This window comes from Mixophyes fleayi, chromosome 4 (assembly GCF_038048845.1).
Source record: "Mixophyes fleayi isolate aMixFle1 chromosome 4, aMixFle1.hap1, whole genome shotgun sequence".
Taxonomy (NCBI): Eukaryota; Metazoa; Chordata; class Amphibia; order Anura; family Limnodynastidae; genus Mixophyes; species Mixophyes fleayi.
Genome location: NC_134405.1, coordinates 182,938,913 through 182,958,064, shown reverse-complemented (window position 1 = coordinate 182,958,064; position 19,152 = coordinate 182,938,913). Strand labels below are relative to the sequence as shown.

Sequence of the window (19,152 nt, the reverse complement as noted above, 5' to 3'; positions counted from 1 at the left end):
ACATGATGCAATCGCCCATCAATTTCAAAAAAAGAGTTTTTATAGCACCAAGGAAAATTACATTTCTTTTGTTTATCATTCAACAATCAATTTGGCTGCAATTGTATATTATGTATTCTAGAAAATACAGACCTTTATAGAAAAGAGGGATTGTTGCTTTGAATAACTTTATATATAAAATTGTGTATGTTTGTGTGTGTATATATATAGAAATGCTGTTATCAATATATCAAAACACATGCACCACACACATATATACAGTAAACACACCATAAAATCACACCCTCACACCATCAAAACACACAACTTCACTGATTCGGAATTTTTATCCGAAAAACCACCGTCAGTGAAAAGAGTGTACATAAAGACTGATGTACAGTTGTAATACAATAGTGAAGCTCTGCTTTACAAATACATCATCATTCACTAAGGGTCAATTCAGTGAAATAACTTAAGTTGAACGCAAATTAAGTTTTTGGAGTTTTTCTACTTCTATGCAAGCATGCAAAGCACTATTTCTTAAAATAGTGGTAATAAAGTGTATCATATGCCAAAAATGCAATCTGTGTTCAACTCAGCATAAACCCCAGAATGAAGCAATCAGGATAAGAAAGGACCATTGAACTAATGGCACCAGCATGGATCATGCAATTAGTCTGCATTTGAAAATGTAATATAAAATATTGGAATTTAACTTCAATTCATGGATGTACAGCCTTCTTTATTGTACAATTAATGCCTTGGAAGGAACTTTGTACCCGGGCATGAAAAAGTGTGCTTTTCACCATACTATTATAATTATTATCTATTATTATTATTGTTATTATTTTGTATTATCTATTGCCTCACCCATTTCTAGTATGTAGTGAGGTATTTATTTGAACAGGTAATGTCCAATATTTATCACCAATTTCCTAATAGTAATGGTTGAAGCATATATAGATATTATTCAGGGTTTTTTCATTTATGTTAAAAACAATATTTGGTTTCTTGGGTTAGGGGGCAAATTTACAATTGCAATTATAACACAATCAGCACAATGATGGAAGTTGGTCCTGTGGCTACTTTAAGATATTACTAGTGCCATGATCACATATTATGGACACATCTGTAAAACATTTGGGTACATTCAGTTATACTCCAGTATCAAATATCAAAATCAGAAAAACATAAAATTTGGGGAGGCAAGATCAGAGGTCTTTTAGGACTCAGGACAGTTTTAGAGATAGGTTCAGGTGTAATGGTTAGGATTAAGACTATCAGGTAAAGGGTTAGGCTTCAGGTTAAGGTTTTTTCACTAGAAAGTCTAGAAAAACACTTGAAAACTGAGATTTAGAGCTAGATTTACTAAGCTGCGGGTTTGAAAAAGTGGGGATGTTGCCTATAGCAACCAATCAGATTCTAGCTGTCATTTTGTAGAAAGTACTAAATAAATGATAGCTAGAATCTGATTGGTTGCTATAGGCAACATTCCCACTTTTTCAAACCCGCAGCTTAGTAAATCTAGCCCTTAGCTTCTTTGAATTAAGAGACCTCTTGTGTTCCTGTGATATCAGATGGATAGAACCTTTATTAGTGACGTCTAGTACTCTGTCCTGGTGGTCCCTATTGCTGGTTTATTAGAACAGCTCTGGTTGGACCACTAATCTCTATAATCTTGGGTGTTGTGAGTGATTCCCACATATTTGCCTATTTCCATTACTAATAATCTTTAAGAGAATGTCTAAAGTAAAGACATTAAATTGATCCATGTACAGCCTCTTATACATTTGTATGTAATTAATATCTGGTTTTAATAGTTATTTTTTTACAGGACAGTGAAGAAGACATACAAGAAGAAAAAGCAAGCAACATTGAAATACCTTTGAGTACTATAAGCACTAAAAACCAAATACAGGGACAAGGAGCCCAAGCGACAACTTCTCAGTACACTGAAGAGCTGGGCTCTCAGCCATATAAAGCTACACTAGAAACTTGGAAAGGCCAATCACACGTGCAGCAGGATCGACTTAAAAATTTCTTGTCTCCTACTTTACAGTCTACATCCAAAACTACTGATGGTATAACTACCGATGCATACAAGGATAGAGTGAAAACCACCGAACAAGATGAAGAAGAACAAGTCTATAAGAATAAAGAGCTAAAAAGTAGGGTTGAATTGTGGATGCTTAACATCTCAGATACTACCAAATTATCTGATGAAATCAACGCTCAAACCAATGCTATTAACGAAGTTCCAGTGACTACTACCAATTGGAAAAGGAGGATTTTATTACCCACTACAAAACCTCTCCGAGTTCTTAACGACACATCATTCACTACTACGGCCACTTTTAATGCAACATTTATTCCAGAAAAGACATCTCAGGGAGATAACATTTCCTCGCAGTCTCCACAACCATACAGTGAAGATATATCCTCGACCTCGGGCATTGATAAAGTATTTTTAAGCACAACTCCTGATGATAAATTTGATGTATTGAATGCTACCTCTCAACCTACTGTTTCTCCACAAGAGAAGAAGCCTGTAATTAGTCCGGTTAATGCAACTGAAACCACATCAACAATCTCTTCCAGAATCGCAGAGCCGGCACCATCTGCTTTGCTTCCTGAATTAGACAGGGCTTACATTTCATCTTCTACCTTTTCCCCTCTGGAAACATTTCAATCTATTTCTCCAAGCTTCGGACAACATGGCTCTGCTTCTTCTGCGAATGAGGTACTCTCTCAGACAACCCAACCAATATCTAATGGTGAGATACATCTTCAACCCTCATACACTAGTGAAGTTTTTCCTCTCGTTACTTCCTTGTTGTCTGGCACACAGCTCCTGAAAGCTACCCCTGCTGCTTCAGATATTGGTCAGATCCTGCATGCCACACCTGTATTTCCCAGTGTTGATGTGTCATTTGAACCTTCCCTGTCTGCCTATGATGACGTCCCTTTGCTTACATTTTCCTCCACTTCTTCCGCTAGTAAAATGTTTTATCATCATGCAGTTTCAGAAATGTTTTCACAAGTTACTCAGACTGTTGCAACTGATACACTTTCTTTGCATGTTTCTCTGGCCTTGCCTGAAATCAATGCATTAGATCAGCCAAACCAAACACATTATACTGATGTGAAACCACATCAAACTGCTCATGCTGCTTCTGAGATGCTAACATTTGGTGATGAGGGTGACACCTTTAATAATGTTCAATTGATTTCTCAACTTGAAACACCAAGCACTGATTTAAAGATGCATGCACATTCTGCGGTGTCTGAACTTACCTATGCTTTGTCTAATCATTTGGCTTCCACAGAAACTTTTGCTGTTTCCTCTGACTCATCGGCCTTTGTGCATGATTCTGTCGGCATATTTCACCAGGGTGCCTTAATTACTATGCTTAGCACTGAACTGTATCTTAAACCGAGTACTGTAACGATACAAGATGTTTTACTTCAGCCTACACGCTCCACACTTAGTGATGGAGATAATTCAGAAACATTCTCTGGTAGTGGGTTTTTTTTTGATGGGATATATGATTTGAAAAGTCATAATGAGTCCTCAGCTTCTACAGTAGTTGAAGTTAAGTATACCACACCTGAGCTTAATCACAGTACACCAAATGCCACAGGTGGTAAAATAGGTGACTTTGACACTGGATCGCAGACTACCTCTCCTTATGGGGATGTAGCTTTACATACAGAACATGAAGGGATGACAGATCTTTCTTCATCTGATGTATTTAGGGAAACTCAGTCTTCACCTGAAATCCATCCAGTGTCTCTTCCCACTACCAGGATTTTTGATGCTGACATTAATGCAATGTCAGAAAATCTGCTACCTGTTCAGCCATTGAATGCTGTATCTACAACCTCTGGTGACATATTGCTTAAAGCTATGCTTGCTGCAGCCTCAAAAACTATCTCTGCTTTTACTGATATGCTACTTATGCCAACTCAGGAATTCTTTTACGAGACACCAGAAAAAGCCATTAACGAAGCATTTACACAAACAATGTCACAGTTGCCCAATGCTAGCGCTGCTACAGCTGTGCCCAGTGTTGGAGGGTTGAATCAAACATCCACTTCCCATCACATAGGCTCTAACACTGGCTCTCTGCTGCTGCCTTCTTCTGCTGGTGCTATTGTTGAATCCTTGTTGCATTCTGCATATGTTTCGCCTGTTGGGAGTTCTTTGTCCCCAAGTTCTGTTCAGGCTACAAATCCACAGCAAACAATGTCAGTCTTGCATGAAAATGTTGTTCTGCCTCGTTTGTTCACAAATGTAAATTCAGATGCAGTTGTATCACATTCATATGGTAATGACATAACTGATCACCCTTTAGATATTGTGCCTTCTTTTTTGTCTGCAATTTCTCATAGAGTTTCTACTGCAGTGTTGCCTGTCAGTACATTAGCACAGCAAGACTCTACCTTATACCACCATACGCCGCCATATGCTTATCCTACGCATGGCAATCCTGTTGTGTCTTTACAATATACTAAAGGCAGTGTGTTACCCAACTCTGCTCTTTCTACTGAAGCTAGAGAATCTGTTCACCATCCTGTTATTTTACCAAATGTGTATGTTTTTGTTACAGCTGATTCTCCAAACAGTGAGAGTCCTAGCACATTATCAATGTTAACAGCTACATCTCAAACACCAACTGATGTGTTACCTACTTTCAGCTCTGATACCAAAACGGGTCCTTCTGTAGTGGATGATGGTTATCTGGTTGTAGCTAGTACAGATTCCACATCACATACAGAAACCCAAGATAATGTAGTAGCTGTTACTAGTAGGTATGTACAAAGCGTGATGGAGAACAGTAATTTAAGTATGAGTGAACCCAGCGAGCAATCTGAAGAAGGAAGTGCACTATCAACGTCTGTATTAGACAGTCAAACAAGCCCTGGCATGGAAGAAAGGACCCAGGCAACACCCATAAACACTGAACCCAAGAAGCCCAGTGACACGGCTGTACTGGAAACTAACATTCTGACTGATAATATTGCTTTGGAAGCTACGTCTGAGTCAAGTTCATGGGCAGTACTGACTAGTGATGAAGAAAGTGGTTCTGGTCAAAGCGCCTCAGATAGTCTTAGTGATAATGAGACTTCTACCGATTTTAATTTCTCTGACCTTAATGATAGAGAAAAAGACTCTGAGGTTGCAGTTGAACCAGGTAAAGCAGATTTAACTCCTGGATCTGAAATGACATCACCACCATCTGTAACTAGTGATCGTTCAACAGTAGTCAACGTGTCTGAGGCAGGTTAGTGGTGGAGATAATAGAGGGTTAAAATATTGTCTCATACATTCTGAAATATTATTATATGTTTTTGTGAAACAGCAGCAATATTCTGATCTATAATGTAGTATGAAAACAGTGTTATGGAAACTAGAGAAAAGGAGTGTGTGAAAGGAACAAGTGGCACATTTCATGTTTTTAGAAACGTTCAATTAAGTGAAAGTTAACAGACCTTTTCAAGACAGCAGTCTAGACATATCCATGGTAAGTCTGTTTTTCTTATTTCTGAGGACTGCAGTATTTTAGGTACAGTATTGTTTTAAGCTAGTTAGTACTTTTGCAATGTAAGTGACGTCTTAAAATAAACAGTAATGTTAAACCTGAGCAACCATGATGATTCCTAACATAGCTTGCGCTTCTTTTAATTGCTTTGTTTATGGATGCACTAGCCTCAGCAACCTCTTGTGTGTTCTTGGAACTGGGTTCTCTTGCTTTGCTTTCCTTTGCTTTTGGATTCTAATCAAATAAACGCATTAAACAAAGTAACAGCAATGCAACCAATTGTTACATATGAATGCATGCAGCATGCCTTGATTAAATAATGGATTCTCTGCGACAAGTTCGAAAGAATTAATGTTTGGACCCGGTCATCGGGGATTATGTATCAAAGTGGGTGAATACAGAGCAAGATTTTTCTCCAGGTGTCTCCTAAAAAAGGTTCCAGAGAAGATAATGTGATCTTGCCCCACATTCACTCCACTTTCTCTTCCAAAACCTTAGTGTATCTGTATGATGTAATCCACCCTTTTTGACAGCAAGGTTTCAATTTAATTTTATGAAAAGCATAATCAATCATGACAATGAAAACAAAGGTTTAAAAACTCTAGATAGGAATACCCCAGCCTCTACAAATATCTAAGGGTCTGGGCCTAAGATGTTAGGTGTTCAGCTGTACTCTGCTCACTTTGCAGCTCTTTGTTTGGAAACGATTTATTTGTTATACTAATCATTTATTAGTTACATATTTATTTAGAGCTAGATTATCTTCTTCTATTCATTGGGGCAGTTGTGAAAAAAAGGATTAGGGTGGAAATCACACAACACAGACTGACCAGCGATTACATTATAACATAAACAGTTTATCAGTTTTACATATTAACACACGCGTGAAGCAAGGTCTTGGTTGTGTCCACATGCTATGTATTAGCTAGAGCATAACTAGGTTCCTTTATTGTACATACGTCAAGTGCTGATTACAGAATTATAGCTTCACTTCTAGAAACCAACAAATACAATTACATGTACTTTTCAAGAAACTTTAAAATTATTCTGATATTTCTCTGTTCTACTTTCCAAAATGTATAAATGGATTTATAGGTCATTTTATCTATGTATTAACTTACATAGCAAAACATTTTTAATTCCCCTTCACTTTTAAAACTTTATTTATATTATAATATACCAAACACTTTCTTTGAATGACAAAGGAAATGTGTTTTATTTTATCATACAATGAAATCAGCCAATCACCACTCAATCTTAAAATTGTTTTTAATTCCCATAAATTAATTACCCTTTAGAATACAGAGACTTTTATTTGGCTGCAATATACTACATAACTAATTTTGTCCACTAGGCAAGGTGATCAGTTCTCCTAAACAGATTCTATACAGTGAGCAACGGAAAGCAATAATTTATGTGTGTTTTTTTTTTTAACAATAGATATTGTAGTCATTTTGACATCTTAAATCTTCTTGTTGGGTACAAAAATAAAACCCATCTGATAATTCTTGCTCACTTGAGCCTACATAGCAGAAGATAAGAGGACTGACAAGAGGACTGAGCGACTGAACACATATATAAAAACACATGCAAACACAAAAACATGCTGCAGCAGATCGGGAACGCTAATTAAAAGTACAGTCACAAATCTTGGGAACAGTAATCATTTAGAAATAAAATTTGTTTATTTAATATTGTTGTGCTTAGCTACAACATAAAACGAAAATGAAAAGAAAGCACAGAATTTCCCTATACATGTAATAACTTGATGTACCCACCAGATGGCGGTGTCTTTACAGGAATAGTGTAATCACTGCACTAGAATCCCTTTTCAAAAACAGAAAATGATTTAAAAAGTACAGTAGATATGTTTTACATAGTGTTATTACAAAAATTAAGTTGTTTTTCTAATTCAAGCAAGTCTTTTTTTCACACTATAAAAAATTGTTTCAGGGAACACTGCATGTGAGGAAGTTCAACAAACGTAAGGATCACTAATGACTATGCAATACCTATGCTTTTGTGAACACTCTAGATAAATTGCATAGGTATTACTGATACCAATAAATGTTCCTTACCTGTAGGATCCATCTGAGGGCAGCAACGGAAGACACATGTCTGAATGTCCTTAGGATGTCTATATACTAAGCATGTTGTTATAGCACATATCATATTAAATCTGAACTGAGAAAGTATGAAATCACAATAGCTCATGCTTTCAGTTGCAATGTCATCTTGTAGAAAGAAAGATCGCTAATGTTGTTGATGTGTTAATAGACACTGTATAAATATGTGATGGAACACTGAGGTTCACAGTGTGAGAGAACATTCTTGTAAAATGAAGAATTTATTTAATAGCAAATTGCCTTGACTCAGGGCTCTATTTGCTACATAGGTCACCCAGGCTCCTGTTTTTGGACAGTTATGTTCAGGGGTTATTGTAGAAATTGTTCTGTATCTATTTTATTTACTTGTTTCCTTTTAACATTATTTTGTTTTGCTAGTTTTGTTTTGTTATATCAAACATATATTTGTATCATCAAAAATTATGGAAAAGAGAGTGTTGAATGGAAGCATGTGGGGACATAAGTACCTATTTAATACAGGACCGTATGAGCTTCTGAATGATAGGTGGACCACTGACCTGAACCCTGAAATGCTGGGATTGATGGGAGGACAGTATGTGTACAGTTGAGTATTTATATGAGCATTGTGTTATCGGGTCCATCGTTGAAAGTGAACTGTTCACTTCAGGTATCACCCCATAGCCACCAATCACCTCATTCCTACAGAGATTATCCATTGATATATAAATAGATAGCTGTTAGGAAATGGTGAGCTCAACTATACTGTGCTCTGTGTGTCTTCCCCGTATGTACTTATGCCATCCTCCCCATGAACAACACTGACACTACCGTAATAAGGGATTGCTTTGAAAAACAGAACATGTCTTTTTCCACAGAACACAGTAATGAATATTTTTTACAGATGTGTTCTATCAACATATTATAAATTATGTAACATTTTATAGATGTTCCATCAATGGTTATTTACTTGTCTTATCTTCCTGACAACTAAAGGTAATTCTTGCTTGAAGACTTGTACATTTTTTCCTGTAAAAGATTTACATTTTTCTCTCTCTCTCATGAGAGCATGACAGTCACGTGCAGAGAAGATATCCTATCTGAACTATAAAATCATAAAGAGAAATGTGATAATAAGATATGACAGAGACAGATGTTAGAGTGATAACAATAATTCTAGGGATTTATATTTGTGTTTACCCCGCTGCTCTATTTGAAGTCACTTTAGCAGTACTGCATGGCACAGCTAAACCCCTGATAACGCAATGATAAGCTGCATGTAAGAGAAGAGCGCTTACATTGTAAAATAAGAACAGTTATGATCTCCTTTTTCTCCCACCCCACAAATGCCCCATGACCCACATCCTATTTTCTGATGCCACGAAGAGTTTTCTAACCAAGGTGCGTCCTCATCACACGTAAATGGTGCATTGTCTGCTCGGTGCTAAGGATTCAGCCGCATGTCTTCAATATCACTTGTGGTTCCTTCAGTAACAGTTAGTTTACACAGATAAATGCATGATACTGCACTGGCCAATTACTGCTACCACTGGGCTTGTCAGTCTATTGAATATACAATACTGTATTACCAGAATTCTGTTATTACTGTAATATATATCTGCTGTATATCTAAGCTGCAGTTGTCATCTGCATCATGTTCAAATACTGCTTTGATATGATTCATTTATAGAAAAAAATTACTGTTGGCCTGTAACATCCAACTCCTAATGCATATTTCCCAAAATTTTACATTATTCCAGGAACACCTTGCTTCTGAGCAGGTACATGTAGGCATGTCACAAGTAGTCTGACCCATTGTACTATCATACTCATGATGGCATGTTTACTGAACATGGTACTAATAAAATTGTTTTAAATGTTAAAGCTGCAATCCAACATGGACTTTTTTTTTAAACAGCACATTTTCTACTTTTTTTTAAATGTGAATCTGTGGTAGTGTTTCTAGGATGCCCATATATAACTCAGTCTTCCCTTTACAAAAGTAATTCAGTAGGGGAAACGTCTATGGCTTCCACCAGGCCAGAGTCTCTTTCATTTGTGTTTTATCACTCAAGCTTGTTCTTGAGGAGAGGGTCACGTGATCTCTGAGTCAGAGCTCTTCCTCCATGCAGAGGAAGGAGCTGCGGCATTGAGTAGTGAGTTGTAAATGAGCATGATGAGAGTGCATTTCAAAGCCTCCCTGCTCAATATATCATATGTCATGTAACTACAAATGTCATGGCAGTTACATGACACTCAGCAAATTGCAAATCATTATTAGTAGTTTACATAAAAAAGTAAGGAAAAAAGAACATCTTTGAATGCATTCACCTCTGCATACGGGCGGAGATACTGTTACGTTCAGAGACACCCATACAGGTGGAAGTAGGAATTGGGAGCAAATGCTCCCCTTTCACGAGTCAGAGCAGAACGCACATGAAAATAACAATGCTTAGTATGTGAAATTGTTTCATGGCCTTTATAATTGTCCCATACAAATGACTAGTTCTAATAGCATTGTGTAAAAAAATAAATTATATTTCCAAAATTCAAGGCTGCAGAGAGGTCATACACAATGTCATAAGTTCAGCACGACATTGTAGCATCATAATTGCTTTTATAGCAAGCTACACACATGCGGTTCTGCGTACACAACATGTAAACCTTGCTGAGATAATGCTGTCTTGGTCATCATTATCCTTTGGGACACCTCTGCCCAGCAGCAGTTGCAAACGTCTGAAAACATGTGTATCTATGCAAATATTGGGGTCTGAATGAGCCGCATCTATGTGTCGTCCTACAGCCAATCAGTAATTTACGCTTAAAAAAATATTACATTTTTCCATGCGATTGCAGCTTTAAATACACTGCTTCAATAAATATTAGGTAATAAAGTCCAGAATAAATACTGAATACTGCAATCAATATACAGAATAAGACAAATTGTAGAATGCAGTTGGATGATTCTGATAAACATGGGCATTTCCAGAGAAATATTTAAAAACTGGAAATGTTCCTGGAAATTAGGAACATTTGGCAACTATGCAAATGGAGTCACAAGCCAAAGGCTGCATATTGGTGTGTAGTGGCTCTATTACAGTGCATTCCCCACATGGATTCCAGTAATAAGCAGAGTCATCCAGAATGCAGTGTACTGGGCAACCTGTATTCTGGGTGAAATTGCCCGTAAATTATATAGCTTCGGTAACACATTATATTGCAACTGTGTAAACCAAAAATGTATTACAGAAGCAACACATATTTATTCTTAATTATAAAAAAAAATCATACCAAGGCAATCATTTCCTTGGCTGTATGTATGTATATATGTATATATGTGTATATTTCTATATAACTAGGGTGGGTGGGAGCATGAGCTGCATGGACTAATAAATGAATATCATACACAAGTATGATATTTATACACAACTGTGAAGCTTGCATGCATGTTCTAAACAGTTGTTTACTTTTAACTAGTCTACAAAATGATTTTGCTGTACTGTAAAACATATAGTAAGCATTGATGCAGCATTTTATTGTAGGTAAAGCAACAGCATGAAAATTTATCTTTTTTATACCTTCCTCTAGTCAGCTAGATTTAGTTGGTTTGACTTAGTAAGAAATAATTGAAGTATTTACAGTACTGGTATTAGATATCATTTGTATAAAGTTATTTGTATATGTAAGTTTATTTTTCTAGTCCCTTTCTGTACAGGATGCTTTATACAAGAATTAACAATAAGTTACAAGTTTACATAAAATATATGTAGCTTAGACTTAAAAGTGATAAAGAGCATAATAAATAGAAGCGGTGAAGTTTCCTGGCAATATACAAGCAAATGACTTCTGGCTTGGTGCTCTTATACATTGATAATGCAGTTTCGAGGTGAATTGTGAAAGACTTAAACCTGATATTCACTGTAGGTGTTAAATTACCATATCTATAATATATTGCCCTCTGCTAGCAAGTTCCTTAAAACAGCAATCACACATAGAAGTTTTTCATCTTTAAATAGCTAAGTGAAGTACTGAAGTACCATTTAAGCATGCATCAGATAGTTATTTTCATAGCTATTCTCCTAAAATTCAATTAATTCTCTCTGGCAAACAAAAATGGCTGCAAGACACATTCAACTACACAGACACAAGCTCACAGCTCTCAGCAGGTCATGTGATGGTAAACGGGAGAGAAGAAGGATGTTACAGTGCAGACAGAGCTCAGAGGGGCGTTCCAAAGCCTCTCTAGTCACTACATCATATATCATGTAACTGTAGTTGCCACGGTAGTCCACAGTCATACATCATTGATAACAACCAGAAGAAAAAAAAGAAGGGACAATTATAAATACAAACATTTGTTTTATAGCCTGCCACAGTGATTTATGTTAAATACACTTACTTTTTTCATGGGATTGCCGCTTAAAAGTACCCATACAGATTAGATCACTTGACCTTAGCAAATGGATTTTTGTACAATTTGGCCACAAATTCAGGTGTCATAATTGGACAGACCTAGCCATTCAGCAGTTAGGATGCACTGATGAATTCCATGGGGCACAACTAGTGTGGATGGACGATGACTGCAACCACTGTGAGACAGCGGTCATAATCCAGCCTCTTCAACCTCTCCAACCTCTTCTTCCTCAGTCTTGATCAACATCTGTATATTCCTGTTCAGATGTTGATCAGGATCAGCAGTGGTTTTGTTTCTCACACACACATTACAACATTACAATATGTGACTAGTTGTTAGCAGCAGATAATTCTGGGCATTATTCTGACATCTTGAAATTCAAATATATTTTTATTTTAGAGTAACTCTTACAAGTAGCTTGTTGCACTGCAGCAGCTGCACACATCACAATCAACTTCTAGTTTCCTGGCTTCTTTCCTTTCTTTAAAAAAAACTTTATTAACAACTTAATAAAAAAAAGAGAGTGCTGTATTTTTAACAATAAACATTTGAATTCTTAAATTATTCTAACACACCCACCGAACATCTGATTCCCCACTTTGATTGTGGGACTTTTAAGCTTATATTTACAGTGGCTTTGTCAAAGCATTAGCTATCATCTTGTCTGTCTCACAGCAAACATACACAGTCACATCATTCTCCTCTAGATCACATAGGTAGTGATGTCTGATGTCAAATTGTTTGGTTCCAACATTGATCTTCATACTGATTGCAAGTTTGATAAAACTTTGATTGTGTTTGTACATGTTGGCTGAGCTTTTGGTTCCCCGAGATCCTCTAAGAACTGGCTAACCTATTGGTTAGCATAAACTACTAAAATATATTTTGCCTCTGTAGATGATAATGCAATTGACTCTTTCTGCTGCATGATGAGACTGGTATATGTCTAATTTGAGCAAGTAACCACTTCTTGACTTGCAATCAATAGAATCCCCACATAAATTGTGTCATCTTTTGTTGATATCTCCAGATTCATGCCTTGAGTCTGTTTAAAATATCATGACTCGCTTGACTGCAAGGCTTACCAACACATCTACATTGCGGCTGTTGATGTGCTTTTACTTAGTAGAACCACCTTTACTTTAAACGTTCATGACTGTTAGTTATGGTTTGTCAGATTGGCCACTGTTAACTTCATTGAGTTGCTATAGTATTAATAGACATTTTCTTCAGCGACTGACTATAACTGTTGTTCTAGATCCGTAATATGTTAGCAGCAGATGATTCAGGCCAGTGTCCTGGCGTGTAAAAGTTAAAAAAAAAGATTCTATTTATTATAGTGCAAAGCTTACCGGCTGATTCGTACACTGAAGGAACACACAACTCACCAACTGTCACTTGCTTGTCTTCTCTCTTCTATCCTTTTTCTTTTAAATTACTAACAACTTAGCAAAACACATATAAAATGCACAGTGTGGAAGTTCTTAGTGTTTACCATAATACCTTAATAACCAATAAAGACATGGACACCAAATTAACGTTGGAATAAAATATTGTTTATTAAATGGGAAATTAACTAAAGGGCTGAAAGGCGGACGAGAGCAGGGCAGTCAGCAAACACAAAACCAATAAAGGTGGAAAGGTCAGACCATTGTACCACCAACCCAGGACAATACCTTATCTATTGGCCGGTGCGAAATATCTGTCCAACGGCAAGACTACACCCCCCTTATAACCGCCAGTAAAATATTCAACATACTGGCCCAGGGTCCCATTACTGGACCCAACACATGTGATGACAACACAATCCAAAAGAGGGGGTAGTGACCTATGACTAGATAACCCAAGCACCATATGCAAACTTACCGACTGCACTGCTCTCCCACCCAAACGATGATAAAAAGCAAATAATTGACGGGAGGAGGGAGGGATCCGGAAGCAGAGAGGAGGAGTTGAAGGAGACATTCACATATATAAAACTAAGCCACCCCTCCTCCTCTGCCTTATTGGTCAACATAAACCGAAGCCCATAGGCTAAACACCTAATCACTCACCCACGTGATTTTAATTTCGTTTAGGCTAATGGCCACACTTCCCTAGTACAGTGTTCATCACAATAAGCATATACATAAACATTATTCTAACACCAAATAAATATAACATAGCACAATTGAATATCAAAATACACATAATATATTGGCATATTTAAGGTTAAATGTACAACAAGTAACTTTGTTGCCCAATCCATTCATTAGACCACTAAACCTAAAATGCAAGTTTCTTTTTTATTTAGGAGAGCAACTATTAAAGTTCACAATATATACTGTATGTAAAAGTGTCAGGAGCTTAACAGAGTGGAAGATATTTGAGGTAAAGCTGTGAACATGGGGAGATATTTTTCCTATGCACAGCAGATAAGCTTATTGAACTGGCCTTATCATGTCTGAAATGGCTGATTAAAGAGAATCAATAACAAAATGTCTTTTTTATATTGTATTAACTTGTATTTTAGGTTTGGTGGCTTTCTATATCCTATCAAACCTATAGGAAACTGCATGATTCACAAAATATTGCTACCTTCCCCATATTGTAAAAATATTATTTACAGGAGGGGTTCTGTTATAGTTTTTAATACAGGAGTGTCATCACTGCACACGGGCTGGCTGAAGAATTTTAGCTCGGTATGTGAGACTCGCCTCAGCAGCCTATTAGCAACATTTTAAAGGAAGAAAAATGCAGTTAGCCCAGTGAGCAGGCCAAGGTAACCCACTATGGGACCAACCTGGGGGGCAAATGCCCCTATACCCCCCAGCCCAACCAGCCTCTGACTGCAAGGGGTATATTTACTAAACTGCGGGTTTGGAAAAGTGGAGATGTTGCCTATAGCAACCAATCAGATTGTAGCTGTCATTTATTTAGTGCATTCTACAGCTAGAATCTGATTGGTTACTATAGGCAACATCTCCACTTTTTCAAACCCACAGTTTAGTACATCTAGCCCCATATCATTTAGAACTGATAACACTTCTGGTAACACGAGTTAACAAGACATTATTATGAGTATACATATTACACATATATTTCCACTGAAAATATGTATATGATGTGGTCCTGGTGAATGAATCAAGGTAAGTGAGCCAAAGAAACACAAAGGGCTATATTCACTGTAGCAGGAGTTTGCTGACCTAATATAAGTAGTTGGGAAAGGCGACCCTAGAGCTCCACAAGATACACAAACAACCCTTTGCAATTTAGCCCACACTACTAGATTTATAAAGGTGTGAGAAAATGTCTATAAGCCATTATTTATTCTCTTCCAAGATAATTATTATCACTCAGGCATTTCCACTGCTTGATAATTCTACCTCTATTTAACATGTTCATAATGTATTTCTGCTATCATATAAATATGGATGATTTCCATTTTCTCTGACTACAGAGGCAAGTAATAGTAGCCATGAATCTCGTGTTGGTCTAGCAGAAGGTCTGGAATCACAGGAGAAGACAATTATACCACTTGTGGTCGTCTCATCCCTGACCTTTATCTGTCTTGTGGTACTTGTGGGTATTCTTATATATTGGCGGTAAGTTTCATGATTTCATACTATTATTATGCATAATGTTCCTGCATTTGTTAAAACAAATAATGTTTTTAAATTAAATTAAAGTGTACCTGTCAGTGGACATACATTAAGTCCACAAGGGCCCCCCTTTCTCCTACTGGAGTACAGATAATTACTGGAATCAGTTGGACTTTCTGATCAAATTCTGTCATCATGAGAAAGGATTCTTCTTACTCCTGAGTTTTTCTATGGAATGAGGCCAGGGATCAGCTAGCTGAGTTTTCTTTGCTTGACAAATTCAGCCAGAATGATCATCTCATCTAGAGATTCACTGCACTCCTATTGCTGCTGCAGCTATTGATGGTAAATAGAACTTAAATGAACCCTAATAAAACTAAGAAAGAAGAAGTCTTAGCATATTCCTGCTAACAAAGACTAATAGGGCTGCCAGGGGGGGACAATAGGAAAAGCTGTTTACAGTCTCACCACTGGGTGGGGCCCCTGCCCGGGCCCAGAGTGAGCAGTACCGCTGCTGACAGCTCCATGGGGCCCAACTGTTCCCCCATCGGACCCCCTTGCCTCACCTCAACCTCTGAACAGCCACACCACCAGCCAAGAATGCCAATTATTAAGTAAGCCATGGTCCGAGATAATATAACATGGGCCTGAGCGCTCCAAATCCCCACTGTTTGTAAAGAAGGCTGGGCTAGTGGCACTCAACTAGGCACTGAGATTATAGCCTGAGGTTGTTCCAGCTCCCAGCCAGGTGGAGTAGGGTTGGAGAAGTGTGACCACAGAGGGAGTGGTGGAGGGTTTCACAGACTGTAAGACTCTGGGGAAATCAGTTATGTCATCAGGCTCTGCTCCCCAAAACTCAGGGACCTTTGCTGTTGTGTTTACCCTTCCTTGCCTCTGGCCACCAGACCTCCAGTATCAGGCTTTGGAGCTGCTTCGCTTCACCTGGAACAGGGGCTCTAGTCAGGATAGAGGGCATAATAAATAACTTTAAATATCATCATATTTTGTTATCTGATGGCTTCTGCCAGAAAAAGGTCTGACATGATTTATTTTGGCTTCAAATCACAATAAGCTGCAATTTCAATAAGGGCATGTAGAGTTTTTATATCCACCAAATATCATAGATTTAAAATATATGGTATGTCACACATGTAACCATTTTGCTTACAATAATTGGGAGTAGTAGTTAAATCCCACCTATTTTAAACTTTATCCACTTCAATTTTCTACACCATTATAGTTCATTTACCTAACTGAAGCCCTATATTTCAACTTTCTTTGAGCAGGCCCAGCTTATAGTAGGTCTATCCAAGATTTCCTGGTTGATAAAACTTTCTCTTGTTGCTATGAAAAACTGATCTCTACTGCCAAGAAGTTTTTTCATGCTGTGGGTTGGTGAATAACCTGGAAGGAGGGTGACGGACCAGACATTAAGCCTGGATGTATTAGTCATCTTTCCCTAGCAAATAGACTTTGGACAGACCAAGTGGAATTGTACATAGTTTATCAGCAACATAAGAAAAAAGCATGAATCACAAAATTTGATAACGTACATAAACATACGGCACTTTCACAAGAAGATCCATAAAACACGCACTGTTGACATGTCCTTGGTATATTTACGTTTCACAACTGAAACTTTGCATTTCAATTTCACTTCTTTTGGAAGGACAGTGTCTCTTTACAAACTTTCCTTCCCCGCATTGTTGCTAAATTATTCCTCTTTTGGATCTGTTTGAAGAGTTTCCATTGGCACCCAAAATGTTAGTTTAGCTGCAACATAGTCTACACACTATATATTATTTCTGTTTATTTTAGTGTTGTATGGTAGTTGAGTATAGTTATCTACTATATAAATGCCTAGTGGCGTGTGTGGGAAAAAAACAACCAAGCTGCAACACCACCTGCTGAGCAGAGTTATACACTGACCTATATATTTCTTGAAGGAGAAGTGACAGTTGGGAGTGGTTGGTAGTTGCCGGGGGTGACAGTGGGGAGTTTTTAACACTTTAAGTAGCTTGATGAAGGATGTGACGATGAAGATGAAGGATGAGGTGATGGAGAAAAATGATGAGGTGGTGACATGTGGACAAAACCACGTTAAAAAAGGGCGCTTGCGTCGGGAAGTAACGCTCTTCCCCTGAGGAGGCCTGGGCTAGGCCCAAATGCATGACAAGAACCTTTTTAACACCTTAAGTAGCTTGATTTGACTAGAATGCATGAGTATCATGCACGGGTTAACTTGTATAGTTATATATATATAGTTATATTTTATGATGATTTAATGATGATTGTATGATTATTATTATTCTTATTGCTAGTAAGTTAGGGTTTCTCAGCAACTACTGTGTACCTCTCTTGGTCATTTTAAATGTTGAGTGGTATGCTAAACTTTATTTACGTTTGCAAACATAAGCAAAGCTTTTGTGCCTCGCTAGTTTTCACGTTTATATGCTTATTTAATGCTGAGTTTTTTCTTCCTGGTATTTTTACCAGTATAATTTTATATTGTTGATTGATAGGAGCTATTGTACACTTGTGTGGTACATGCCAGTCATCTCTTGTATCGTTTTAATCTAGTTATAATTAGTCATTCACACTTAACACATCATAATGATGTTGTTCACCTCTTACACCAAGCAGATGGAAATACCTACCTACAAGATTTACAGAACCAGATGTTGTACATTGAATTTATTTCAACGTGCAACATCTTTTTTATTCATTGTAAGTTCTTATTTGTTAAGGCATATGTACACTGCTTAATCTCAACAATTAAATTCTTGAAATTATGTTTGCAATTATTTCAGTGATTTAATTGGTCTTTTGGAGTTGAATAGAAGAGTGAAATATTGGTGTTTATTAAATTAGTCTTGATCATTTTGATAATAATTGTGATAACTACAAGTTGCCAATTCATTTGCTCAGTTAGGGAGCAACATAAAGTTACTAATACACAATAACGCAGACACTACTAGTTTTAAAGTACCAGAAAAACTTAAAAACATACCACTTTTAATAAAATAGTTATTGATGGCATTGAATTATATGTATAAAAGTTTAAAGAGCTCATCAAGATCTTTGCTGCCTATGTAGTTGTTATATGTTATTATCAAATTGAAAAAAGATAAAAGTAAATATAGTTAGTCTGATTCTTTCATTCCCTTCTCTATATTATGCCACCGCCTGCTCTTTCACAAAAATCAGTACAAAATCAGTACACTCATCTTCTGAATGACTATGGGCTACTGTGATCTGATTGGCTACATACTATTCTAGCCCCATTCATTTAAAAACTGGTTAATTGCAATCATGAAAGAATGAATACAATCATAGTTAGATGTACTTAATAACAGGACTTTGTGCCCCCTATTTAAGGCCACAAAATTGCAGCATTTTGCTGTGTGTTTTCAGTTGCATGTATCTTAAGATAAAGTAAGTTCATTTTACAATAAATATATAATAATGCAGCCACATCAACATACTCTGTAAGTCAATTGCTGCCCTGATTTGCTGTGACTTGTAGTACTTACTCTATTTTTTACTTTACA

The 19,152-nt window shown here is 37.0% G+C and overlaps 1 protein-coding gene across 6 annotated transcripts in view; it reads left to right on the top strand.

The window, feature by feature from the left end:
* Nucleotides 1-19,152, top strand: part of PTPRZ1 (protein tyrosine phosphatase receptor type Z1) — a 182,646-nt gene that overhangs the window by 98,480 nt on the left and 65,014 nt on the right. For 2 of the 6 annotated variants that reach the window (XM_075208951.1, XM_075208950.1), the window contains exons 12-14: nucleotides 1,814-2,753; nucleotides 4,590-5,264; nucleotides 15,460-15,604. In XM_075208951.1, coding sequence (XP_075065052.1) covers nucleotides 1,814-2,753; nucleotides 4,590-5,264; nucleotides 15,460-15,604 — 1,760 coding nt within the window. Of the gene's footprint in view, nucleotides 1-1,813; nucleotides 5,265-8,992; nucleotides 9,008-15,459; nucleotides 15,605-19,152 lie in introns of all 6 variants that reach the window. The other 4 variants (XM_075208953.1, XM_075208952.1, XM_075208949.1 and 1 more) reach the window with 3 other exon arrangements.